Here is a 24227-nt window from a genome sequence, read left to right on the forward strand (position 1 = left end):
CTCGTGCTGCCTGTCAGGCCATCTCGGAGTTGGAAATGACAGTCTGACCTAAAAGGGACAATCCTGCGTACGGTTTCGGACATTGCTGGGGGATGGCCAGGAGTCCGCTACGCGGATGAGATTTGCCGCGAGTTTGGAGGATTGAAAAGCCCCAACCGTGGAATAAAGTCAATTTCCAATGAGAGCAGTATCTGGTTTCGGATTACGTGGTATGTAATATCTCGAATCGGAATGTGAGCCCATACATCGTGTCAGACTACACAATATTCTCTTTTGGAGCCGGCCCGCCGGCTCCATAAATGCTTCTTCCAGGCTAAATGGGTAAATAACTGGAGGGAATCAGCTTTCCTCTACAGAGGACACAAGAAGGCTAGCTTTACAGTCCTGATCAATCCATTCCTTTCGTTGGAGCCTGTGCCGTCGAGCAAAAGTTTCCTTTTCCAGTCTATGCTGCAGATGAAGGTTCTCAGAGGTAACGTGCCAGATCAACACATCCCTATTGTGCTTCTGGCCACATCAGAGCACCGCTCTTTCCAGAGTCAATCGGTAATACTTGTCCAGTTATATTGCCAGCAAACCTGTCGCTCGAAAGGAAAAGACAGGCTCTTGCGACTGCCTCAGTCGGGACCGGTTGATGTAGTGCCACGGTCGCTTGGGCTTCACGCCACAAGGCAGATGGATCATCGGCGCACTCCTTTTGGAATTGTGCGGTCGCAACAGGGCCCGGAGCGACGGCGTTAATACGGCAGTGTGGGTTGACATCGACGGCATCGCGAGCGAGTGACTTGACAAGGCCATACTGAATCGCTGACTTGGAGGCCGCATATGGTGCACACTGTGGGACCCCAAAGGTGCCTGCCTCGCTGCCGAAAAGAATAGCAGAGATATTTCTGGTCTGGGGGGTTGCGTATGTTCTAATGCCTCGCAGCCATGCTCGACAGGTCAAAAATGTGCCGTCGACATTGACATTCAGTACCCTTTGCCACGCTTGAAGCGGCATGTCGACGAGGGAGTGATGAGGACAGTAGGACAAATCCAGACCTGCGGCCAAAACACATGTCGTTAATACTCCATATTTTGACCTGGCTGATTCCATGGCCTGCTCGAGGCCAGATTCATCGGTGATATCCACCTTTTGGAAGTATAGTCGCTCATGCTCGATCGGTTCCCGAAGGTCGACAATGTCAAATGCAGACACATATGCTCCCGCTGCAAGAAATGCTTTGACGACAACGGATCCAATTGCTCCCGAGGACCCCGTTACCAGTACGTGGGAACCCTCCAGGGCTAATCCTACATCAAAAACAGACTCGGCCATTTCGAAGTCAAAAACACTAGCAGGTGAGCTCGAGCGAGGGAGGAGAGGATGGCAGTGACTGATATGTGCTCTGTACGGGAGCACGGAGTAGTCCGTACTACAACAAAACCTGCTACATATGTCAGCATGTCTGATCATTCCGGGGTGCATGACTTTTAGAGACCATTAGGAGACACCTACTGCTCGGCTGTTGGGTATCTTGGAGGCTGTCTCGCGGTGGTTGTATAGGACTTCCGAGTCTATCAGACAACTTCCACATTTCCCTTTGACTTGGCTCGTTGGGGGGGACTTGGGGGATGTCCGTTGTCGTTGTCACTCACCAGCCCGAGATAATGCCGATTGGGGGGCACTTCGCGGTGGTGTCGACTTGGACTACGCCATACGAGGTGAGGGAGGTTCTTAGTACTCCATACCTAATACCTCGCTACCTACATCCCTCGTACTGTGTGGATCGTACAGCCAAATTCGACGCTCTGTTTCGCAGGTAGCACGTCTAATCTCCATATCAAGCCCAGCATGGCGGAAAAGAAGAAGTTCGACATGGTCGCCCGTGGCTCCTACGGGACCAACCTACTTGGAAACACCCTGCTGATTGGACTACGGGCGCTTGACCCTTTATTGCAAAGACATCTCCTGCTGAACTCGCCGCTTCCCCGGCTGGCGTCAATGCTGGGACTCCCTGCTCCTCGGCCACCGCTCTCGGGCGGGCCTCTTCTACCAGCCACAGGTCTCACGCCGTACCAGACCGTGGTCTGGGCCATGTCCGTCGGGTCGGCAGCAAAGCACATTTTCTGGACACTTGTTACGGCCAGGGAACCCGTCTACCCAGCCGCGGCAGTGGCCATCAGCGTCTTCAACTCCGTCTTCAATGGCTTGAATATTCTCTTGTATAATGCGTCGGCGGAGAACCCGGCGTATTTCGCACCGTGGAGTGTGTACTTCGGCACGGCGTTGTTCGTGGGCGGTGTGCTGAGCGAGACTGTCTCCGAAGTCCAGCGCCACAATTTCAAGAACGACCCAAAGAACAAAGGCAAGATTTACACTGGAGGGCTGTTCTCGGTCGTCCGTCACGTCTCGTACATGGGCTATTCGATGTGGCGTGCCGGATATGCCATGGCTTCTGGAGGTCCTCTGTGGGGTTTCATCGTCGGTGGATGGTTCCTCTGGGATTTTAGCGTGCGCGCGGTTCCTGTCCTGGATGTATACATGGCAAACAAGTATGGCGAGCAGTGGGCGAAAGTCAAGAGGGAGGTCCCTTATGCCTTGATCCCGGGGATCTGGTGAGCTTTCGACTGAGGCAATTTGTCTTACATGTCACAATTATCATTCTATCATGTCATTTCGTGATTCAATGTACGGAGTAAATGGGTGCACTTTTCGTAAACTACATATATATGTTTTATTTCCTTCCAAGAAACATCACAAAAACTTGGGTGATTCTCGAATGTCGTTTTCGCTCAGGAATACCCACTGGGCCTCCCCACAGACTCCTCACTCTCGTCATATGAGGGTAATCCATCCTTGTTGGCAATCACTCGCTCCCTGCTTCGCACTTCCTCAGTCCTCGATCTCGCTCTCCTGAGCTCAAATGTAATCACAAACACCAAGTAGAGCAAGAACATGGTCGCTGCAATAACGCCGTACGCTATCTTCGCCTTGGTGGACGTGGAGTCGGTCTGAAAGGGGCTGAACGATGCTAATCTGATGCCCAAGCCGCCGTTGATCATGCCGAGCACGATGAGAAGCCGGCCGAGCCAAAGATGAACACGCACTGGCGCCGTTCGGCCCGGCGGTTTGGTCGGCTTCCCTTCTTGGACGTTCTGAGCGCGTCTCTTGTAGACTGAATGATGGATAGCACCAAACTGGGTTTGCCGTTAGCATGGGGAAGAGATTGTGTAAGGGAATGAGTGACAAGAAGGCCCCAGTCAAGAAGCTCCCCCTGTCACAACTACTAAGAGGGGCGAGAAACTCACAATTGGTTGAAAGAAAGCCAAGGCCAGGATTACAAGACCCAACTTCGGATGAGGGTCGCTCCATATGCCGTAGGCGGCAGATTGCTGGGCCAGCCAGATACCCATGCCTACGGCGACGATGAAGATGATGTAGCTGAGAATCTGGCCGACCGCGTGGATCTTGAGAACAATGGGATTCTTGAGATTCAGGCGTACCAAGACCGCCAGTGACGGGATGAATAAGACCCAGACTGCCGAGGCGAGGACAGCGTGGGCGATGAGGATTCGGGTCGCCCGGTCGAATTCAGCTGGAGAGGAGAAAAGAGCGCCTTCAGAGACGCCATTCGAAGAGGAGGAACTGCCATTGTTGCCGCTGTCATCGGAGCCGTCGCAATCACTCGCCCAAGGAGGACATCCATCTCCGTTGCCATCAACAAATCCACCTCTCCACCCGTAGCCAAACTGAGCATTGGCCGTGGTTGCCAGGAAGGAGGCTGCTGTGGCTAGAGCTATTATCGAGCTTCTGGCCATAATTAACGAGATGTTATCGAATGGAAATGTCGTAGATATTTAGTAGGTTTCTAGCAGCAGGGGGAAGGGAGGAGGATAAGAGCGGAAAGGCGTCGAGGAGGGATTGAGAAGCCATTCATACCAAATATCAAAGTCAAGGGTCGGCCAGTGTTGGCCAGGGGGCTGGATAGACAGGGTCGCCAGTGTGTGTGTACATGTCCGGCTGGGGCGTATCTTGAGCCCGGACCAGAAATAGAAGCGGGCTGCACAAGGCTGCGAATCAGAAGGCAGGAGGCAGCGGGCGATGAAGCCTTGGGCTCCTTGGCCGCTGCAGAGGACGCGTAAGGTGTCGGACAAATACCAAGAACAGGCTGCGGGTGATTGGAGAGTTGGCCGGTGGCAGTGTCCGCAAGCCCGTAACTGAGACTGACGAGGCGGGGAGTCGGGGGCCGGACTCAGCCTGTCCGACCTGCCGACCTTATTGCTCAACTGCCCTTGTTGGCATGATTTTCCTTGTTGTTTGTTCATCGTAATAAACCCGAGAAGATGTATTCCGCATTCCTTTCCACGACCGAAGCTTTGGCAAAGTAGTACTTAAGTAGGTGTTTTACGTCAGCTCGTGCTAAAGCCTTGAAGAACTGCTAGAGCAGCTCTGTCACGGAAAATGGAGGCGTTGATATTCTCTCTCATAGGAGTGAGCGGAATTATTGGGCGAGGATTGAGTGGGCAGCTAACTTCACTGAGGTATTTGCGCGTTTAAGAAAGATAGCCGCCTCGTGTTCAGATGACGATCCTTCAGCACAAGCTGCTGTGACGAAACATTCTAGGAAAAGGGAAACGAAAGCAACCAGGCTTGAAAGGAAAGGGCGAGCTCTCTCATTTGATACCGATTCTTGTCGAGATGCGTCGTCTGTGAAGAAGCCGAGACACCCTCGATCTGAGCTCTGCCTGCCAGGGACTGTCTGCGCCGTGCTGGCGCCAACCCCGAAGCGTCCTTGATCCTTGGATGTCAGAGCGCCACACTGCATGCTGCGCCGTTGAACGAATGAAACTTTTTCCCCCTCCAGCGAAGCCGAGTTTGCCTCAGCCTGGTTCGTCTGTTGCATACCTTGGTTTCCGTGCAATCTGATTCATCCCGACGAAAATCCATTCAAGATCCTCCTTTCTCCATCGCCCGCTTGCTCCTGCATTGCAAAGACCTTTTCGAAATCTCTTCCCATCATCACCCGGTTTCAGAAAGGCCCTTCCACCAACCACATATGGTGCGCCTAGGATGTTGAGCCATGGCCGAATTTGGAAATTGAAAATTCTCTTGTAACCTATCGTCATTTGCTCGAATGCGTGTCGTCATGTCATCATGTTGCTCGAGACGGTATTTTACATCGTCAAACCATCCATAGGGACCATATTTCGTGCGTGAGTTGGATAAGAAAGGAAAAGTAGTGGTAGGTTCGTCAAGATGGTCGTGCGAGTCAACTAATTTGGGCAAGCGGACTGCAAGTGTCCGGGTTGCTTGCCTAGAATGCATAATTAGAGCTATTTGTCAATCCCAGAGGTGTGGTCTCACATTTGTAGCAGATGCGTTCCGAACTGGGTTCAGATGGGCAGTCGCGAGAGAGATGACCTTGCTCGCCACAATTCTACATTCCATGTCAATGGACGGGTGCGCGTTGCAGGTGAGAGAGACATACGTAGCATTTCTGAGACCGACCCTGGGTGCAGTCACTTGCCTATAGTCAGCAAGGTAAAAGCTTCAGCAAGTATCATCGTGCATTACCGGGACATGTGGCCGATGCCACCGCAAGACTGGTTGGAGATGGTCAGCACTGATCTCAACATCGTCCAGGACAGAGCCTCACATAGCAGGTTTGACCCCCGCCACCGCGATTGAAGCCGCCGCCGAACCCCCCGCCGCCGCCGCCGCCGCCGCCAGAAGTACAGTCACTGAGAAAATCAGCAGACGCCCAATTTAATGTCCGCAGAGCGATAGTCTTACCGCGCTATGTGACCCTGCCCTCCACAGCGGTAGCATTCTCGGGACGATCCACCGCCATAAGGGTTTCCGCCGGCGCTACCCCAACCCCCGCCTGCACCTCCAGGAGGACCAGCCTGAGGGCAGTCGCGCGCGAAGTGTCCTTCGTTCCCACCTGTGACCGAATTAATATATGTGTCTGAGAAGGGGCCCTTCGAAGGCTGGACTGACATTTGTAGCAAGACTTTGGCTTGGGCGCAGCGGTGCATTCGCGGCTGACGTGACCTTCGGCTTTGAAAGGGGTAAGTAAGAGCGCGGACCGGGAGTGACATGTGCGACGTACCTCCGCAGTTGTAGCTATGGGCATGTCAGTCAATCTGGGGTAAAAGGCGAGAGGTGTGAAACAGGTCAGATTACTACTCACCAAGTTGGTGTGCCTTTCTTAGGGCAGTCGCGTGCCTGGAGTAAAGTAAGGGGATGCAGGAGCAAAGATGACAGTCGCGAGTACCTGGTGCGAAGAGTCACCGCAGTTGTAGCAGCCACGATCCATGGTGTTGGTGCGTGCTCGTTTCAAGGAAATCTGAAATTTCAACCGGCTCTCAGTCTCCTGCGGACGCAACGTTTTCACAAGGATCAAAGTGGGTGGATGCGTACCAGAGGTCAAGCTCAAGATGAACAAGATGGGAGAGGATCCTGTGCGACAGGATTGTTGTTGTTGTGGTGGTGGTGGTGGTGGTGGTGGTGGTAGTGGTGGTTAGAAGTGAACGTTTGGGACAAGTGAAGCTGAGGAGAAAATGCGACGGAGAAAAAGTGGCCAGTGGAGTGGATTGGCAGAATGGGACACCGAAGTTTTCAACGTCATACTACGGAGCGCTACTAGTACTCGGTACTATGTATTAGTACTATCAAAAATCCCCGTGGCCCTGCGGTCCTGTGGCCTTACAACTCGGGTAGGTTTGCCAGCGTCGCCAGCTGCAGACTGCCCTTGGTTCACCGTTGGTCTGGTTCTTCACGGCCCCTTTCCTGTTATTCCTGGAGCCACGCGGAAGGCTTCCCTCCCTCCTATTCGTCCTGGTAGCAGATAAGCCCGTCTATCACCCGACGAGAATACCTGTCTCGATGTCTTGCTGCGCGGAGTACTAAGGTGCTAGGTATGGGTTGGTTCCAAGCTGGCAGTGGTGATAGGTCTTTTTTAAACGTCTTTGTTTATTCCCAACCCGTCTAGCTGCTACGTAAAATCGTACAACGCCATTATCTGTTTCTGATCTCTTTCGCCCAACACAACCACCTGCTCTTCATCAAATCCAACCCACCTTCGAGTAAGCTCCAATTCGTGCCTGATCTCACGCAAGGCAAGTCCCAGGCTGGGGCTTCGCCGAGCAAACAGACCGGCGCCACGGGAAAATGCGTTGATTGATGTGATGCGAGTGCTGGTCCGAGGTTGGGTTTCGGTGGTCATAACCAGTTCCAGGTCCCAAACTCGCATTTCCTCTCCCCGAGAGCTGATCGAGACTGCTTTGCCCCGATTATTGACCTCTGCACCCGAAACTGCCGATGTGTGACCCCAGAGACGTCTTCCAGAGCTAATCTCTAGTTTTTCGTCATTCGAAGTCACCAGGAACGACATGATCGTGTTATCTGCCAAGGTACCGATCAGGAACGGATGCTGGTAGGAAAGCGATGTTGGCGGATTCATCAGTTGAGGGTGCAGGGGTAACGGCATGGAGCTTGTCGATTGGGTGGTCATATCGCCTTTGCTCCAGCCTGTGTATCTGAAATCCATCGCGGGGCCAATGGTCGACGCCAGTCTGCTGTCCACAAGTCTGCCGGCGGTGGTCAACCGGATCTCCTGCAACCCGATGCACCACCCAGACTGAAGCCTGTTAAATGCATAAGCGACAGTCGCAATGAGTTGAGTTGGTGTGCGCCGCAGGGCGACTGAGATAGGCGAGAAGGAAGCATCGGACTGAAGCCGAGCAATTGTGAACATATTTGTGGCATCTCCGCCTCGGGTTTCCTTAGATTCCCATTGATATAGGCTTAGAAATTTCGTTCTGGAGATTGTCATCACGTATGGAAAGGCTAGGGAAATAGCCATTAGAGGTCCATCGGCGGACTGGTGACTTGACCAATGCTCGAATTGACCTTCACGGTCATACAAGTAAATTGAGAAGGATCCATCATCACACCCAAGCAAGATATAGACCGTGTCGTCGACAGTTTCCACTGCAATACAGGTGGCTTCTGACTGCGCATGAAGGTGGATCTGGGCCCTTGATGTTCTTGTCACGTCTTGCTGCGACCAAACCCGTAGGCCAGTTGACCGATCCACCGTGAATATCATGCCTCCGTGGACTTTCGCAATTACAGGTGGCGCAGGTGGCCGAGCGACCTCGACTTCCTTGACTCTGGCCTGGCCCTTTGACCAATTTGTTTTGATCCTAAACTGACTTTTCCAGTCAACTGAAGCATCCTGTCGCCCTGGACCCGCAGCAGGAATCCGTCGCATTCGCGGCCGCACCCATGTTTGTATATATTTTACCTTCCAGATTCCGCGATCGGTAGCGAGAGAATGAAGCCGTCGTGAGACACAGTAGATGGATTAGCGAAAGTCCAGCCAGCAGGGACTGCGAAGTACTCACCACTCAGTCTTCAATAAGTCTTTGATCGGGAGAAATGAAAGGATCCGCAAGAGAATCTCGTCGCTGATGTCCAGTAGATTGCGCTTGGATCCGGTGCGACTTCGTTTGGCAGGCGCTGGTTGCTTGTCGGGATCCTCGTCACACCGTCTCCGTTTTGGCATCTCGAGAGTGCAGCCTGGGCTGGTTGTATGAATGAACGTTCGACAGAGTTCCACCGTCTCGCCGCCTAAAGATGGAGATCTGGTCGGAGCCTGCCCCACATCGCGTCTTTGTGTCTCCGCCCTCGAGCTGACTAAAGAGCGAGTAAGCTCAGAAGTTTCAACACAAGATTCTCGAACGCGAGAGGCGAGCCTCAACTTCAGACTTCGCCTACCGAAGAAAGTTGCTCGAAAATCACCATGCCCACTCCTACCCTTTCGCTTACGTCAACCCTAATCCTCGCACTTACGCAGAGCGAAGCACTCCAACGGCAGCTTGAAGACAGCAATAGGGCCATAGAATGTCTGAAACGTGAGAATGAGAAGCTCAAACACGAGATCCAGGAACTGCGTCGGGCAGGGCTGCAGAAGCGGGACGAAGGGCCAGAGCTTGCAGCCCAACTGGACCAACTATTCCGAAAAGATGCAGAGAAGCAAGCAGAGATTGACAGCTTGAAGAATCAGCTGCGCAAGGAAAGAAGACGCTCACAGAATCTACATCTGTCCTCTCCCGCTGTGTCTGGTGACGAGCAAACCCCAGTAAATGCTACTCGGAAGCGACAGAGAGCCAACAGTGCGGACAAGACAGGAGCGCTGCAAGAAATCGAACTTAATGTGTCTTCAGGAAGCCGCTCTATCCAACGGCCGAAATTTAAACGATTGAGCGACCGAGGAGCAGAAGCTATCTCATCACTCGGAGAAGATGGCGTTGATTACAATGAAGATGGTAGAGATACTCCACCGGAAAAGCCTGCTCCCACAAACATTTCGCCTCGTAAACGTCTGCAGGCATTACTGACAGTACCCACGCCGACAACGCCAGTACCTCCTCGTCCCAATGCGGCGCGAAAATGTCCTGTTACAAACAATGCATTAGAGAAGAATGAGCCACTTCGTTCACGGCCCCTCCTTCAGCTCGACCTCTCCCACTTCAAAGTCAACCCAAAATATACAGGAGGCCTTGACTACGCGTTCCAGGAGGTTGTCCGTAACAAGGAAGCGAGGAAGTGCCTGCCAAATTGTACGCGGCCTGAATGCTGTGGTGCCAAATTCAGAGTTTTGGCAGAGACACTGCCCTTTGATCCGAACGTCTCTGAAGACGACCTTTTGCGTGATTTTCTTGGACCTGGATCAGCGGACAAGATAAGCTCACTGACCCCTTTGGCGAGAGCGAATTTGGTGCATGAGGCGAGAGCGAATTTACTTGCCAAGGAGTATGGAAGGAAACACAGGGCAAATTTCGAAACACCATCTACGCCTCCAGGGTTCTGGGACGTGGATATTCCATCCACACAGGAGCAAAACGAGAACCAGGAGCAAGCAAGACAGAAGCAGAGGGATGAGGTCGAGAGGCGGTATCAAGAGGCGATCAAGGGTGGACGCTGGATCTTTGCAGATGAATGATTCCATGAAGTGCATGGAAGCAGAAAAATATTGAGGCTGACTTGAACAATCTTGAAGCCCGCCTGAAGATGGACATGCAGCTCCCTCCAGGTGATGGGCAACCGCACATTTGAGGAAAGTGGAAAGGAGTCCTATCCGCACATCAGTCTCAGATCATGGTTCAGTCGGCCCTTGCCCCTATATGTTTTCCATGCGAAAGACATGGTCTCAGAGCCCATAGAACGATCTCTTCACTCCTGGACTCCTCCCTGCTGCCGTCGCTTGGCGTCTGTTTCTAGCTCCTCTCACACGAAGCATGCCAAATTCCTTTCTACATCTTCCACACTCTTGAGGTCTATTGCCTGCTTCCTTCCAGCACGTAGCATTCTAACCTTTGTATCCGTCACATAGATCCTTCGGACTGAGAACTCATCGTTGACGTTCAACTCTTCAACCTTGTCTGATCCGCGGTCAGCAATGGAGAAAGTCCCTGACACCAATGCCATGTCTGCCACACGCTCGAATGGTTTTATCCCATCAAGTTCAGACCAGAGAAGCTCATCAGCAGCCACCATTGATCGCTTCAGGTAGCCATGGCCAGTGAGATCAATCCCTGTGGCACCTTGCGCAACGATGGCACCCTCCGGGTTTCCTCGCGTTCAGATCGGGACCGGTGTTCTCGACTTTATGTCATTTCCAGCAGATTCTCACCCGTTTATAGCGGGTTATCTTCGCGGAGTCAACGATCTTCTGCTGTACCATCGCGGCGACATAAGTGCTGGTAAATCCACCTGGCACAGATTTGTCTTGGACAACGCCTTGAGAGTTGTCAATGCGACGTGTCCGTCTGAGCTCAAGCAGAGACCGCTGAACAAATCCTATGCTATTGATTCAAAGTGCGAGTTGTTAACATCACTCATTCCAACCAGGTACTTTTCAGAGTCGGAAACCGTGGTGGATCGCTTCTTCGCAGGTCTGATCAGCTTCTTCAATTAGGAATGTCCACTCTCGATCCAACAAGCGGGAAGGAATCCACAAACAACCAAATACTATCACTACAACAAGAAATGGCTGTAGGCGTCACATGGCAGCATATAAATCTGCCAATCCATCAGCGCGAAAAGGACCTCATCCAGCACCGAAATCGTCACATTCCAAGTCTCTACCTCCTACACCCGACTTTACCCAGCAAGACTCCTCCGCTGATCTGTATCTTCCCCAGACACCCTCAAAGGGAAAAAAAGAAGAAGAATAAAATAACATTCGGCAAACTCCTTCATACATGTTGCTCAGGGAAGCGAAAGAGCACGGACGGAGGGGTCTCGACTGAAGACAGCAAAGAGGAGGCAGAAAGGATGGAGGACACTACACTGTTCAAGGGAAAGAAGCAGAAAGTTGCGAGAGCATCAAGTGAACAAACCGCGTCGCCGGCTCTTGCATCACCGCCTCAGCCCCAAGTGGTAATTAAGCTGTGGGACTTGTCCAACAAAGAATCATCTGACTACGAACTTGGCCCGCGCCGAAAGCGCACAGATGTTTACGAGAAATTGTACCATAATGCTCAGGAGGACATTCGATTTTTCAAAAGATTGCTTTGAGACGGGGCGGGGATCACTAAAGCAGACATGGCCGCTGGCAAGACTCGCGTGGCCATGGGGCAGACTCGCAGGCTGGCATTCGACCAGGTTTCTAAGTCTCCGGAAATGAGGACGACGAAGCCTCCCAAAGCGCCCTGGCAGAGATGGGGGGGTTGGCTAGTCACAACATGCGCGCCATGCTCCACGCTCATCAAATATCCGACAGTGATTGCAACGGTGATCACGGAATGCAAGACCAAGCGCATTGGAAATGAGCCTCTCGCCGCCCACGCGCATGGCCTAGCATAGGCTGTTCTCATGATCCGCGACATGCGTGCAAGTTGTCTTTCTGCAGTTGAATGGCTCGAAAAACAACATCCGGATTTTCACCTGGGGATATGAGATACACGGAGCTAGCTAGAGACGGACACCACTCGAAATATTTTCTAGAAAAGGACAAAAAGAGAAAGAAGTGTCAAATGTTCGAGTACACGCCACAGGGACAGCAGAGGTCCTGGAGAAGCGACTTGGGAGATAGAGAGGGAGACAAAAGGAAGCTAGCTTGGAGGCGCAAGCGACTGGGCAACTCCGGGAATCGTGCTACTATGTAACCCTTACACAATAGAAGAGGGAACGAACAACGTTTACACATGTTTCCAGTATTCAACATTGTTGGATTAGTGGTCCCGTTCCAACTCAGCGAAAAGAGTCTCGAGGACGAGGAAACGAGAACGTCGAGGTTGTGGAAGGCCCGCATGTCCGGAGAGTTAGGTTAGACATCACTTACAGCCGCAAGCTGTAAGGGACATTGCGCAATCACCCATCTGATGAAGCCTCTGGAAGGAGTCATAGACCATCTGATACATTCTCTAACATGGGTGGGATGTCATGTTCGCCAGCTAGCTTCTACCGATACCGATGAGATCACTGAGGTGCGATCCTCCCATAAAACTCTTTCCTGGACCAGCTCCGCCCAGCCTATGGATGCTCACCCCATAGTCTCGAATGTTCGTGAAAACCCCAAGCCCGAGAGATCATGATGAAAAAAAGCAAGAGAAATACGTCCGGAATACTTGGACTGCGACAAGCGTGCCCTTTGACCGCTACCGTTCATGGTGTGGTGAATTCTTTGTGGCAATCAAACACTCCCGCAAATGACACCGCTATCCTCTGAAACGCCAAACAGAACTCGACATGGTCCCGAAAACACATCATCGCCCATATATGCAAGACTTCCAGCTCTTTTGCTCTTGTCGAGAACCCAATATCATATGTAATCGATATGGTCCTACGAGTCAAAGATAGGAGCGAAAATAGGAATTCCCCGGCTCTCTAAGCCATAAACGACTCTTCTGGTGACCCTGGGATTGGAGATGACAAATACAGCTTCCGCCCTGGACGAAACAAACAACTCATAGGTCTGTTTGACAAGGTTGGGTCTTCCCGAGACGGTAGTGTTGATGATGACAGCATCCGGATCAGCTCGACGGACTACGTCGATGACGCGCTTCGAATAGGTGACTTCGGGATCAGGGGTAGACCAGAGTATTCGGCACGAAATGTCCCTCTTATGTAACAGTGACATTATGGGACCAATTCCTGAGCCGGTGGCCACCAAAACCGTTTTCTTGAAGATTGGGGCCACATGCAGCACTCCCATTGTGGGAATGCCACGGACCCATAATTTCGTAGGCGGTGACCTGATCAGCCGAGATGTCCAGTCTCCAGCCTTGGATACGAGGACCGAGAAGCCGCGGCCGTCCTCTTCTGGGATGCCGGCAAATGCATGCCATTCCAGAAGTGGGCTGTCGGACAGTCGAGGAGCAGCACAGAGAGGCAAGTTTGTATATGTAAAGTGGAGACGGATAGCATGGTCGGATAGTGGCTCTGCATTGACCGCGACCTTTCTCAACCATACCCATGGCAAGGCAATGGAAATGGTGGCAATCATAAGTGCCCAGAAGATGGGGCTTTCGAGGACTAGTCGTTGAGCTGGGATGCTGAAGGCGACATCGCGGACTCTTGCATCTGCCAGCAGACCGAACTCGGCCCAAAACAAAGCCACAGCAGTCCAACCGGCAAAGCGATGGACCAGCTCAAACTGATTGTGCATTCTCGTGCGTATGCCGGGATGAGCCATGGCAATTATGGAGATCAGGAGGACATCAAGGATGACGGTGTTGATGGGTATGCTGTTCTGGTGTCGACGCAAAGCTCCAGTCCGCAAGGCCCTGACAATCGATACATTGAAAAAGGCGAACCACACGACTGCCGCCATGCCCGCTCCGCTGTGTAGGCCCCCCAGATGATATATCTTTGCCGCCAAGCGACGAAATCGCAGTGGGAACCACCGGGGACATTTGCCAAACATCCAGAAGAGCGCATTGATGATCAATTCTTGTCGGACCAGGACACCCACTGTCAGATTGATAGATACAGCAGTCGCAGTCCACTCTGGTGACATGGAAAGAAGTCTACGCTGTGTAGCCAGCGCCATGATGGCGATGATATTGGCAATCAGAGCGAGGGCATTGAGACGGCGATACACGGAGAAAATAGTCCACCGTAGGTTACGCAAGAAGCGGGTGTATTTTTTGTCAGGCATCTTTATCTCGGGTACAGGCTGCTTCTCGAGGATGACTGAACCTGATCTGGATGATGTGTGATCTTGTGCAACCTTGAGGTCTGGAGCCGTCGCTAATTCTGAAGCTCTGAGAGACAATGTCGTTGGGTCGGCGCCATCGATTTGTGTTACGGGATAGTTGGGATCGTCGGGGTCGTCGGGGTCGTCGAACAGATTCTGAGGGAGGATGTGGCTTTCTATACCCCCTTTTGGGTCGACATGGAAGTGGACTTGGTCCTTCTGCCGAAATTCGAGGGTGCGAAGGGATGGAGAAGCGGCCAATGCCATTGTGCAAGGACTAGACGCGTTTTGTTTGTCAGGATGTCGGACCATGCTAAGCGAATGCGTTTACGACAGAAAACCCAACTGCAGAGACGAACGAGGTCACAATCGGAAGAGAAGTGATCATGAAGTGGTCTCTGACCTCCCGGCAGGGTCGACCTCGTGACTTGTGTGAAAATGATGTCGGCAGCTGCCATTGGGCAAAGAGTTTGGACTTTGCGACTCTGAAGTGATAAGTCACTGGTGAGGAGGCATGGATGAAATTTGTCTCCCAAACTCCGATAAGATCGCGACCGCAAAGAGGTGAGGCAGTGTAGACCCATGGCTGGGGATGAACGAGCAGAGCACTCACCAGGTTTCCTTTTCAAAAATAGTCGAAAGTTCAGACGTGGCGGACGCGCAATGATACAGGATAGGACAAGATCTTCTGAAGGGAGGTATCTGCAAGCCTTATAGCAATGCGGCAGGAGACTCGAGCGGAAGCGGTTGATGGAAAGGCGCAAGAGAACCCTCGTTTCTGCAATGCGGCCCAGTGAATTCAGTCAGGGCAGCGGTACATAGGCTATACGTCTCGGGAGGCCGCCAGGTCAGTAAGTAACGGAGAGGTCAGGCGGCGAGGGACTTGGCGAGGAGCGAGTGAAGCTGAGCAGCTGAGGAGTCGAGCAAGTCGTTTAAGACCGGGGCAGAGCTGTGGGTGACTCGAAAACGTGGGTAATGAGAAATCACGTAACCGCAGCCGAAGGATGACAGAAACAAGCAGAGAGGCGAGCTCAGAAGGGATCCAAGTGAAGCTAAGCGCGGCACACGAGGGTGTTGAGAAGCGAGAGGCGAGTGACGGCAGACGGCGAAGTGCCTCGAAGCGTGTGGTGGTGCTCTTAGTGTACTGTAGGCCGAGTCGATGTGCAAATAGCAATGTGAAGGCGTGGCGTGGGTAGCTCGTGCTGGATGCTTTCCCAGAGGACTGGAATCGGACTGGGGCGATGAGGATAAGGATGGGACAAGATAGGGATAAGGACACTGCGATACTGCATGCGCATGCAACCAGGATGGATCCCAAAGGAGGATTTGACCCACGGATTTGGATCGATCGTTTAGGGATGTGGAATGGCCCAGCTACTGTAGGTTTGGATTCTCGGTAGCCAATTGACAGTGACGCCAATATATTGATTCGAGAGCGAGAAGGAAGGAAGCGCAGCTGCAGACAGCAGACAGCAGACAGCAGACAGCAGACAGCAGACAGCAGTGAGGTGGTCCACTTCCACCTCAACTTCGACTGCCACCACCACTGCCACCACCACTGCCACCACCACTGCCCTGGCCGCTGTTTGCACCCTTCTGCACTCTCCTCTTGCTGCAGCTCCTCCTGCCTCTCCTCCATCTGCACAGAACCAAAGGCCGCGGAGGAGAGAGCAGAGACAAGAGACCGACCAGACAAGAGACGAGTAGATTCTGTCCGTTAGAGCTGACTAATATAGCCGCTGTCAGAATCCCTCTGCACACCTACCATCGTGCTATATAGCCATGTTGTAGGTTGTATGTTGCATGTTGTATCATTTCAGCGACTCTGCACGTGTTTCTCACATGTCAAATCTGGGCTGCACCTCTTGTTCCTTCGTGGATTGCAGTGGCCCAGTCCGAATGAGGCGACGGTGAGGGTCAGAGTGACGGTGACAATGGCGATGACGACAGCAATGATACCGACGTCGACCTCGTCTTCTTCTTCGGCTGGCAGCCCCTCTGGTCAGTGATCTGCCTAGTCCCTTAATTCATCCTCTTCACTTACCGCCCCTAGTGACATATCCCTACGAGCCTTTACCTTTCACTCAAGGATATCCTCAGTTCTTGCCTTTTGGCCTCTTCCTCTCTCTGCCCTCGCACCGCAGGACCGGTCTCATCTCACACGTTCCTACCATTGATCCGCCTTTGCTCCCCATTCGTGCTCACAAAAGGCATGCTTCTTGCATCTCTTGTGCTACCTGACCGTCCGGCAAACTGTCACACCTGCCTTTGTGTCTTCGTCGTCTGCAAGCCACGGTGACACAATGTCTCTGTCCCAACCCCACCCCACAGACACGGTCGATCCTGTCTGGACTGCACCGAAATCCATCCAGATCCCGACCACTGACATCTTGACCTTTGCCTTTGCCAATCTCAGTCAATATGACAATAGTTGCCCGGTACGCTGCTCGAACCATTGCAGTTTCAGTCTTTGGCCTTGATGCTGATCGCCTCGATCCTCGTTCGCAGATCTTCATCGATGCCAACAATCCCTCCAATAGGATCTCGGCCCAGCAAGCCCTTCAGACGGTTCGCCAACTGACCCACGGCCTTTCAGCGCTGGGCCTGAAGCACGGCGGATGCGTGTGCCTGCATGCCTTTAACAACGTGAGTTTTCCTCCTGTTGCGCAGACCGGCTATGGCCGCCTTGCCCACCGCTTCACCTTGATGCTGTGTGACTTGACTGACCGGGGGGATCGACCTGGGGTCGAAGACAGATCTGGTATCCCTTGATCTGGCTGGGAGTAATCGGATCCGGGGCTCGTGTTGTTGGGTCCAATCCCAAATACACCAAAGATGAGCTGATTCATTTGCTCCGTCTCACGAAGCCCATCGTCATCTTTGCTCAAGTAGACTGCTTGGAACCAATGATTGAAGCGGTGGCCCACTGCGAGATGGACACCAAGATTTTCATCATAGGGTCCCATGACGCCTCACACCAGGTCCAAGGTCAAGAATATGGCAGCTGGCGTACACTGTTGTGTGAGCCCGAAGGTGATGGGCATGCCCGAACCGCAGACGGGAAACCTGACCAAGAGCGCATTGCGGCGTATGCCATGACCAGCGGAACAACCGGTCTCCCTAAGGCCGCGATGATCTCGCATCGGTATATTGTGGCCTTGACGGCAATCCTGGAGGATGAATTCCACCACAGATCGTACCGAGTATGGCGCCTGGGCATTTCCAAAGGCGGCAGAAGCAAGACTGACATGTTTCATAGCCATCACAGCTGATCTGTCTACCTGTCTTTCACGCATTTGCATCACCCTTGGCCCTGGTCTTGCCACTTCGATTGGGTCTTCCCACCTTTTTTCTGCCAAAGTGGTCGCTTTCGGAATATTTGCAAGCCATACACACGTACGCCATTACCGACACCCCAGTCTCTCCACCAATTGTTGGCGCTTTGACCCAGCTCCCCGCTTCCAAGTTGCCCCTCCTCGAAAGCCTCCGATATGTCATCTCTGCCGGTGCCACTCTTCCCGCAATCGTGCAGAACAAGTTGCGCGATGTCTTGGCACCCACGGCGATGATTACTCAGTGTTGGGGGACCACTGAAGCAGGCTGGCACACTATAGGCAGCTGCTCGCAAGAGAAGGATCGTTCGGGAAGCGTGGGGCGGTTGCTGCCAAATGCTCAAATGAAGTTGGTGGATGAAGATGGCAACCTGATTGTAGAGGAGGGCAAGGCTGGAGAGGCGTTTATCAAAACCGCCATGTTGTTCTCGGGGTATCTGGGCAATCCTGACGCCAACAACGACTCCTTCGACTCGGACGGCTTTTACCGCACTGGCGACCGGGTGTCTGTCCGGGGAGGTTACCTGTACTATTCTGACAGAATCAAAGAGACGATGAAAGTCAAGGGGTGGCAGGTCTCACCGACGGAGCTCGAGAATGTTCTCATTCAACATCCCCAGATCGAAGACGTCGCTGTGGTCGGTGACATCCGGGAGATCGCGGGAGGATTGTCGGAGACGTTTCCATGCGCATATGTGGTTCGATCTGGCGGTGATCGAGTAGCCCCATTGCGAGAGCAGGATGTCAAGAATTTTGTTGCTTCCAGGCTCATCTCATACAAGCAAATCACAGGGGATGTCGTCTTCGTCAAGCAAATCCCTCGATCTCCCTCTGGAAAGATCCTTCGTCGAAAGCTACCTCAAGCTGAGCGCGATCTGACGAATGAAAACGTGATGGCGAAAACTGAGGAGGAATGAGCGAGTGCCATTGATCAGGGCGGTCTGTGTTCCACTGGAAGGCCTGGCAAATAGGTCGATATCATCAAGAAGAAAGGAGGCGCAGCAGGTCTGCAAGTACCACTATCCTCTTGCATGACGGCACTAGCGGCATTTGGGCGAGCCCATTTACGTGGCCAAAAAGAACAGACAGGAGTTGAATAGGAGTCGAGTGGTTGTGCAGAAAAGGTGACGGGACTTGGGTACTGTTGAGAAACATGGTTCACTAGGCCGCGCGTTATGGACCATTCGAATGGCGCTTGATTGAGTATTGTCAATGCTTACCCAACATTGAAGAATTGAGAGCAAGCAAGAAAAGAGCAAAGTGGCACACAACGTCAAACTTAGCAGCGAGCAAACGTTCGTTTGGCGTGATAAGGGATGCATAATCCCCCGTACATCAGGCTAGTGCTACTGCCGAGCATTCCCACCGAAGTACAACACTACTCATTTCACTGCACGAGGAGGCATATTATTACTCCAGATCCCGAACTAGAAATTGTTCTCTTCTTTCTTTTCCCCAGAGCCCATTGTCATCACACAGCTGATCTGCATCAAAATTACTTTGCTTTGTCAAATCAGCAAGGATGTCTCTTCCAACGCCAGTACCCGCCGATATCACAGTGCAAATAGTTGTGCCCAACGACTCCAATCCCACAGCTCCGCCACTCCTCTCAGCGGAGCGTCGTATAACCCCCACATGGACCGTATCCCAGCTGAAATCCAAACTTGAACCCATCACGGGGATACCTTCGTCATCACAATCTCTTCGCACAAAATCTCTGGATGGGAGCTGGACCGGGCTGACGAGCGACGTCTCGCTGCTCTCTGATCACCGATTCGGGATCAGGAGGGGCTCCGAAATCGAAGTCCAGGACACCCGGCCTCCTCAACTGCGACAAAACCTCAACTTCCTCGCGGCCGATCTCAGTTCTGTAGAGAAGTATCAGATGCCCGAGACCCAGTACGAGAAGTTGGAGGACTCGGTGCTCGCGTGGAAACGCCGCCAAAAATTGGGCAGATTCGATCCCCATGCCAAGTCCCAATCTCAGATGGTGGAGGAGAGAAGACGGAAGGATGAGAAGGACATGGAGGCCCGCGGCATCGGGGTCGGGATGAGATGTCGTGTGGGCCGCGATGACGCGAGGAGGGGCACGGTGAGCTTCACGGGCGACATTCCCGGGCTGGGCGGGCAGAGGGAGGAAGGATGTCTCTGGGTTGGTGTGGAGCTGGACGAGCCATTGGGGAGGAATGATGGGAGCGTACAGGTCGAACTCGAGGAGAAGGGGGGAAAGCGGGTCTATGAGACGAGAAGGGTCTTTCAGTGCGCCGACAAGTATGGTGTTTTCGTCAGGCCCGAGAAGGTCGAGGTAGGCGACTTTCCTCCCCTGGGTGATTTGTTGGACGAGGATATGGAGGAAATTTGACCCCCGAGAGGGAAAGCAAGCAAGCAAGCACTGGCCAGAACGAGAAAGAAGAAGAGCAGCCCACAAGCGCCAGAGAATGCTTCCCGCAAGCAGACCAGAGGAAACCGGCCCGTAGGATGTGTATTTTCGCGGCCTCTCCATGCACCGAATGACTTCAGCGTCACCAGATTACAGCGTTCACACTGTCCTCGCGAACGATACGGCACGGAAAATGGACTTCATATCAAAGAAGCCTCTGGTCATTAGGGGCCGTGCTCGGTTTATCCATGAAGTACCTGTGAAGGACATTTGAGCGACTAACCTTGCAAACAGCGTAGCATATGACGGAGGACATCAACAACGGCTACGAGCGTTGGAGGCACGGCGAAAACGTTAAGTTAACCCGTTCAGCGGCGAGGGGCAAGGAGGAGAGTTCTACACATCGGCTAATTCTCTGCCTTGGGTCCCCTTTGGCATGACCCTTGTGAGCAGGATATTCGCCAGAGGTTGATCGTTTTGAACAGACAACGCCTCGTGATGTGTTATCTCACGAACATGTTCTTCTCATATAGCTTGAGAACCTCAGAGTCAATTTTCAGAATCCCTGTGTTCTGCAACAACAGAAAGTATCCATGCGCAAAAGAATACTCGATTTGTTAAGTCCGATTACTCAAACAGTCCATTTTCTGGCCAAAGCCTCACCAGAACATGTCGTCAAGATCACGTCAAATAGAAATCTTCACACAGGTGATTCATGCCAGTTACTCGGTCGGACCAGGCTCACGACCTTGACTGAAGAATATCCTTGCCGGCTTCTCCATTTCGTTCTCAATCGAATATCGATTGCCTGTGAGTTCGCCACAAAGGTCAGCTTGTCAAGTCCAGTCCTCTAATTGGTTAATGTGTAGACTTACCTCTGGGAACCTGCCAAAAGCCTCCCTTCCCAATGCTGAACCGAGTCGTGCATCCCGTTTCCTCACCACCCTCGGGACCCACTGTCACAGTGACCCTCCCTTTCACAACAAAGAAACTCATGTGCATATGTCGACTGTTCTTTGGTCGTTTCACTCCTCCAGGCGGCAAATCCACGAGCCCCGTGCCGAAGAAACTTGTCGACAGCAGCTTTGCATACCGGAAAGTGGGTCCACCATGTTTCGAGCCTCCAGCCTCGCGTGTCTGGATCGCAGCTGGCGCGTGCGCAATTTCAACTTCCTCCTCCTGTTCTGTAGGCGCTTGTTCTTCGTTGTCCCAAATCGAGACATTGCCACGGAGAGTGCCGCTACCGGTTTCCCATGGTTCGGCGTCTGGGTCTTCAGGAATCTCATCCATACCAAAATCTGAATCTGACGAGTCTGAATCTTCCACTGATTTCTGCTGTGCCTTGCCCTTGGCCTTGACCTTTCCATGCTTCTTTTTAGTCTTCGATTTCTTCTTTCCAATGTTCGGCTCGATCTCCTCGGTCCGCACAATTTCCTTGATGCTATTCAACGGAAATCGGGCCCCCTCCGCTAAGCTCCCACCATGGGGGCTGGCACCATAAATGCATCGTTCATTCCGCCAATACGCCAAAGGTTTTACGCTGACTCGGCCGCTTCTCGTGCGGCTAATATTATCATCGGTAGGGGTTTCTCGGCGCAAAATGTAGAGTGATCTCGGTGGACCAGGCCTTGCTTTTACCCTCTCGATAATCTCATCAAGCTCTTTTTGCTGCTGCGATGACAATTTCAGATTTATATCCTTTTCTTTTAGAGGTTGATTCTTCTTTGCCTTGGGACCCGTGTTATTTGAACTTGAATGAAGTGGCGTGGTATCTTTTTGGGTGGGAGTCGGGAGCGGTGATAATGCACTCGCATCCTCTTCCAAAAGTTCCGATTTCCGTTTCTTTCTCGAATTAAGTGGTGTCGTGTCTTTTTGAGCGGCAATTCGCAGTGGTGATAATGCATTGTCATCGTCTTCAAAAACTTCCGATTTTCGTTTCTTTCTCGAATTGGCTTGGTTCTGGGTCACCTCAAATACGGGTTGTTCAGGCTCCTGATCTTGGTCCGCTTCTTCGCCATCAAATTCGACATCAGGATCATCAACCCCCGTTGAAGCTTGCCTTTCTGCATGGGCTGAAGGGAATTCAGTTGTCTCGGCAGAAGGCACAAGACTGGCATCGTTTAGTCCTGTCATAATTTCTTCAGTTATTCGGTCGGGGTCAAAGTCATCGTCCTCCGTCGAGGGGTACACCTCGTTTTCTATTCGTCGCATTGAAAGACTCGCTCTCCCTTTCGGAATTTTGGATGAAAGAGGTGTCGTGATATCTCGAAGTGCTGGCCTCTGCGAACTCGGGCTGAGGTTTCTCGTTTGCAGATCTGGCAGAGTCCTAGTTGGTGTGGACTCTGGAATGTTTTCGCCATCCCCAATATCTTCATGCTGCAAGCTTTTTCCAGTGGAGAATATATCAACACCATTGCTCTTCCTTGCGGTACCACTAATACCGCTTTTTCTCGGCGACGAGGACCTGGCAGGGCGAATGGGCGTTGCGCGGCTCCTTCGGCGAGACGATTGAACCTGACGAGGTGTAGGGCCTGAAACTGCGGTGGTGTTAGTTCTACCTAACTAGACCAATCGCCGATGATAGAGAAATGTATAATCGCAATGCGATGGTCGGTCCCCCTGGCGAATGCACGTACTATTGATACTCGACGCCTCCGGTGATTCGGCCAAGGAGCTGGGTCCCTCCACACTCTCCACAAGCATCACATTCTTCAACGGAGAGGGCTTGCGCGGGGATGAGAATATGCCCGAGATTTCCTCCATGCCGTTCGCGTCGAGTGGTCGGTGGTCAAGTGTTACTCCAGTACGTCTGCGCTCTGTAAGTAGATGGTCTCCCACTTCAGGGCGCATCCATTCTCACCTTCCCAGTTTACCGATGGCGGAATAATCCACGTTGCGGAGCTCGCGGCGAACCGCAGGTCGAGAAGCCATGGTGGACGAGTTTGGAGTTTCAGAAGCCGCGTAATCTCCTACAGAGTTGCGCAAAACATGCAAAGGGTGTCAAAAGCAACTGCGAAAACAGAGAGGATGGTTCGTTGCAGGTGTTGCATTGGGATGTTGTCGATTATCCGAATTAGGACTAGATGGTAACGGCGGGGAGAGCGAATGTGATTGGCCGCTGGTATGCTAGCACAGATCGGGCAAGGCTGCGAGGCTGCTTTTTGGGACGCGCAGGGACGCGTCAAGACCGCTTGCCCTCGTTTTCGCTTTTGCTTTCGCATGATCTGTAGGAGGTACTCCGAAATCTCTTCAGTTCAGCATATGATAGAAGGCCGGACAATCATGGAGGATGAGGACATCGCGGCCTCTACAGTTTTCACGCCACCGTCGGTACAGGATAACCATGAATCTCTCCTCTCCGGGAGATCCTATGCGCACTACAGCGACGTGCCCGAGGCAATCACCATCAGAACAGCCTCTTCGTCTGCATCTGGGACGCCGTGCGTCCTAGGGGTCGACGAGGCTGGACGCGGCCCTGTCATCGGCCCTATGGTTTATGGAGTATTCTATCTTCCAGTTGAAATCCAACAGTCTCTGCTCACTGAATCATATCATTTCGACGACTCCAAAGTGCTCACACCAGCGGTGCGAGCAAGTCTCATGAAAGCAGTTTGCACTGCCGGTACGGATCTCTTCAAGCTGTCAGGTTGGGCCGTCAAATCACTCAGCGCCCGTGATATCGGCGCCGGTATGATGAAGAATGGCGGCTCGTACAATCTTAATGCCCAGGCCATGGATGCCACGGTCGAGTTAATCCGAGGAGTTCTACAGCAGGGCGTCAACGTGACAGAGATCTACGTCGATACCATTGGCAAACCCGCGGTCTATCAGAAAAAGCTCGAGCTGATCTTCCCGACCATCAAGATCACCGTCGAAAAGAAGGCCGACAGTCTCTTCCCTTGCGTGAGCGCGGCAAGTGTCGTAGCCAAGGTTACTCGGGATGTCAGTTGCGAGGCCCTTCTAGAGGCATATACTCAACAGCAGCCAATTTCGGTCGAGGATGCATTGGCAACGTGGGGCTCTGGGTATCCCTCTGATGCAAGGTGTGTTGGCTGGCTCAAGTCTGCTATTGACCCTGTTTGGGGTTTTGGAAACGAATGCCGATTCAGCTGGGGAACCGTCAAAGATATTCTCGAACAAAGAGGTGGCCCAGCAACCAAGACCGAGTGGCCCGACCAAGGCGAAGACGAGAACGTGAAACTCTCGCTTTACTTTAGTGCCAATGGGACGTCAGAGTCTAAGACTGAGACAGACGAATTGCGGACATGGTTTGGAACGAGTGTTGGTCAGGAAGCATTTTGAAGCAGATCGGAGGCCTCT

General features: G+C 52.5%; 11 protein-coding genes across 11 annotated transcripts; 5 read left to right on the forward strand and 6 right to left on the reverse strand.

Annotated features, from left to right (window-relative positions):
• Positions 1–496: 496 nt before the first annotated feature.
• Positions 497–1318, reverse strand: A1O5_11050 (uncharacterized protein; the record flags this gene model as incomplete). Its single annotated transcript, XM_007751623.1, has 1 exon — positions 497–1318. The coding sequence occupies one exon, from the start codon at positions 1316–1318 to the stop codon at positions 497–499; it is 822 nt and encodes a 273-aa protein (XP_007749813.1).
• A 516-nt stretch (positions 1319–1834) lies between these two features.
• A1O5_11051 (uncharacterized protein) lies at positions 1835–2602 on the forward strand (the record flags this gene model as incomplete). The annotated part of the gene is made up of 1 exon (XM_007751624.1): positions 1835–2602. The coding sequence occupies one exon, from the start codon at positions 1835–1837 to the stop codon at positions 2600–2602; it is 768 nt and encodes a 255-aa protein (XP_007749814.1).
• A 173-nt stretch (positions 2603–2775) lies between these two features.
• A1O5_11052 (uncharacterized protein) lies at positions 2776–3801 on the reverse strand (the record flags this gene model as incomplete). Its single annotated transcript, XM_007751625.1, has 2 exons — positions 2776–3180; positions 3292–3801. 2 exons carry the CDS (start codon positions 3799–3801, stop codon positions 2776–2778), a joined length of 915 nt encoding a protein of 304 aa, XP_007749815.1.
• A 1752-nt stretch (positions 3802–5553) lies between these two features.
• Positions 5554–6302, reverse strand: A1O5_11053 (cellular nucleic acid-binding protein; the record flags this gene model as incomplete). The annotated part of the gene is made up of 7 exons (XM_007751626.1): positions 5554–5586; positions 5640–5724; positions 5777–5927; positions 5984–6043; positions 6096–6109; positions 6177–6211; positions 6261–6302. 7 exons carry the CDS (start codon positions 6300–6302, stop codon positions 5554–5556), a joined length of 420 nt encoding a protein of 139 aa, XP_007749816.1.
• A 678-nt stretch (positions 6303–6980) lies between these two features.
• A1O5_11054 (uncharacterized protein) lies at positions 6981–8555 on the reverse strand (the record flags this gene model as incomplete). The annotated part of the gene is made up of 2 exons (XM_007751627.1): positions 6981–8202; positions 8395–8555. 2 exons carry the CDS (start codon positions 8553–8555, stop codon positions 6981–6983), a joined length of 1383 nt encoding a protein of 460 aa, XP_007749817.1.
• Positions 8556–8792: 237 nt separating this feature from the next.
• A1O5_11055 (uncharacterized protein) lies at positions 8793–9995 on the forward strand (the record flags this gene model as incomplete). The annotated part of the gene is made up of 1 exon (XM_007751628.1): positions 8793–9995. One exon carries the CDS (start codon positions 8793–8795, stop codon positions 9993–9995), a length of 1203 nt encoding a protein of 400 aa, XP_007749818.1.
• Positions 9996–12839: 2844 nt separating this feature from the next.
• A1O5_11056 (uncharacterized protein) lies at positions 12840–14462 on the reverse strand (the record flags this gene model as incomplete). The annotated part of the gene is made up of 1 exon (XM_007751629.1): positions 12840–14462. The coding sequence occupies one exon, from the start codon at positions 14460–14462 to the stop codon at positions 12840–12842; it is 1623 nt and encodes a 540-aa protein (XP_007749819.1).
• A 2154-nt stretch (positions 14463–16616) lies between these two features.
• On the forward strand, positions 16617–18444 carry A1O5_11057 (uncharacterized protein; the record flags this gene model as incomplete). Its single annotated transcript, XM_007751630.1, has 3 exons — positions 16617–16841; positions 16952–17398; positions 17455–18444. The coding sequence occupies 3 exons, from the start codon at positions 16617–16619 to the stop codon at positions 18442–18444; spliced, it is 1662 nt and encodes a 553-aa protein (XP_007749820.1).
• A 605-nt stretch (positions 18445–19049) lies between these two features.
• Positions 19050–19889, forward strand: A1O5_11058 (uncharacterized protein; the record flags this gene model as incomplete). Its single annotated transcript, XM_007751631.1, has 2 exons — positions 19050–19730; positions 19770–19889. The coding sequence occupies 2 exons, from the start codon at positions 19050–19052 to the stop codon at positions 19887–19889; spliced, it is 801 nt and encodes a 266-aa protein (XP_007749821.1).
• Positions 19890–20629: 740 nt separating this feature from the next.
• Positions 20630–22838, reverse strand: A1O5_11059 (uncharacterized protein; the record flags this gene model as incomplete). The annotated part of the gene is made up of 4 exons (XM_007751632.1): positions 20630–20715; positions 20783–22438; positions 22553–22716; positions 22768–22838. The coding sequence occupies 4 exons, from the start codon at positions 22836–22838 to the stop codon at positions 20630–20632; spliced, it is 1977 nt and encodes a 658-aa protein (XP_007749822.1).
• A 351-nt stretch (positions 22839–23189) lies between these two features.
• On the forward strand, positions 23190–24209 carry A1O5_11060 (ribonuclease H2 subunit A; the record flags this gene model as incomplete). Its single annotated transcript, XM_007751633.1, has 1 exon — positions 23190–24209. The coding sequence occupies one exon, from the start codon at positions 23190–23192 to the stop codon at positions 24207–24209; it is 1020 nt and encodes a 339-aa protein (XP_007749823.1).
• Between the last annotated feature and the right edge of the window lie 18 nt (positions 24210–24227).

This window comes from Cladophialophora psammophila (genome assembly GCF_000585535.1).
Source record: "Cladophialophora psammophila CBS 110553 chromosome Unknown aczJe-supercont1.23, whole genome shotgun sequence".
In the NCBI taxonomy this organism is placed as follows: domain Eukaryota; kingdom Fungi; phylum Ascomycota; class Eurotiomycetes; order Chaetothyriales; family Herpotrichiellaceae; genus Cladophialophora; species Cladophialophora psammophila.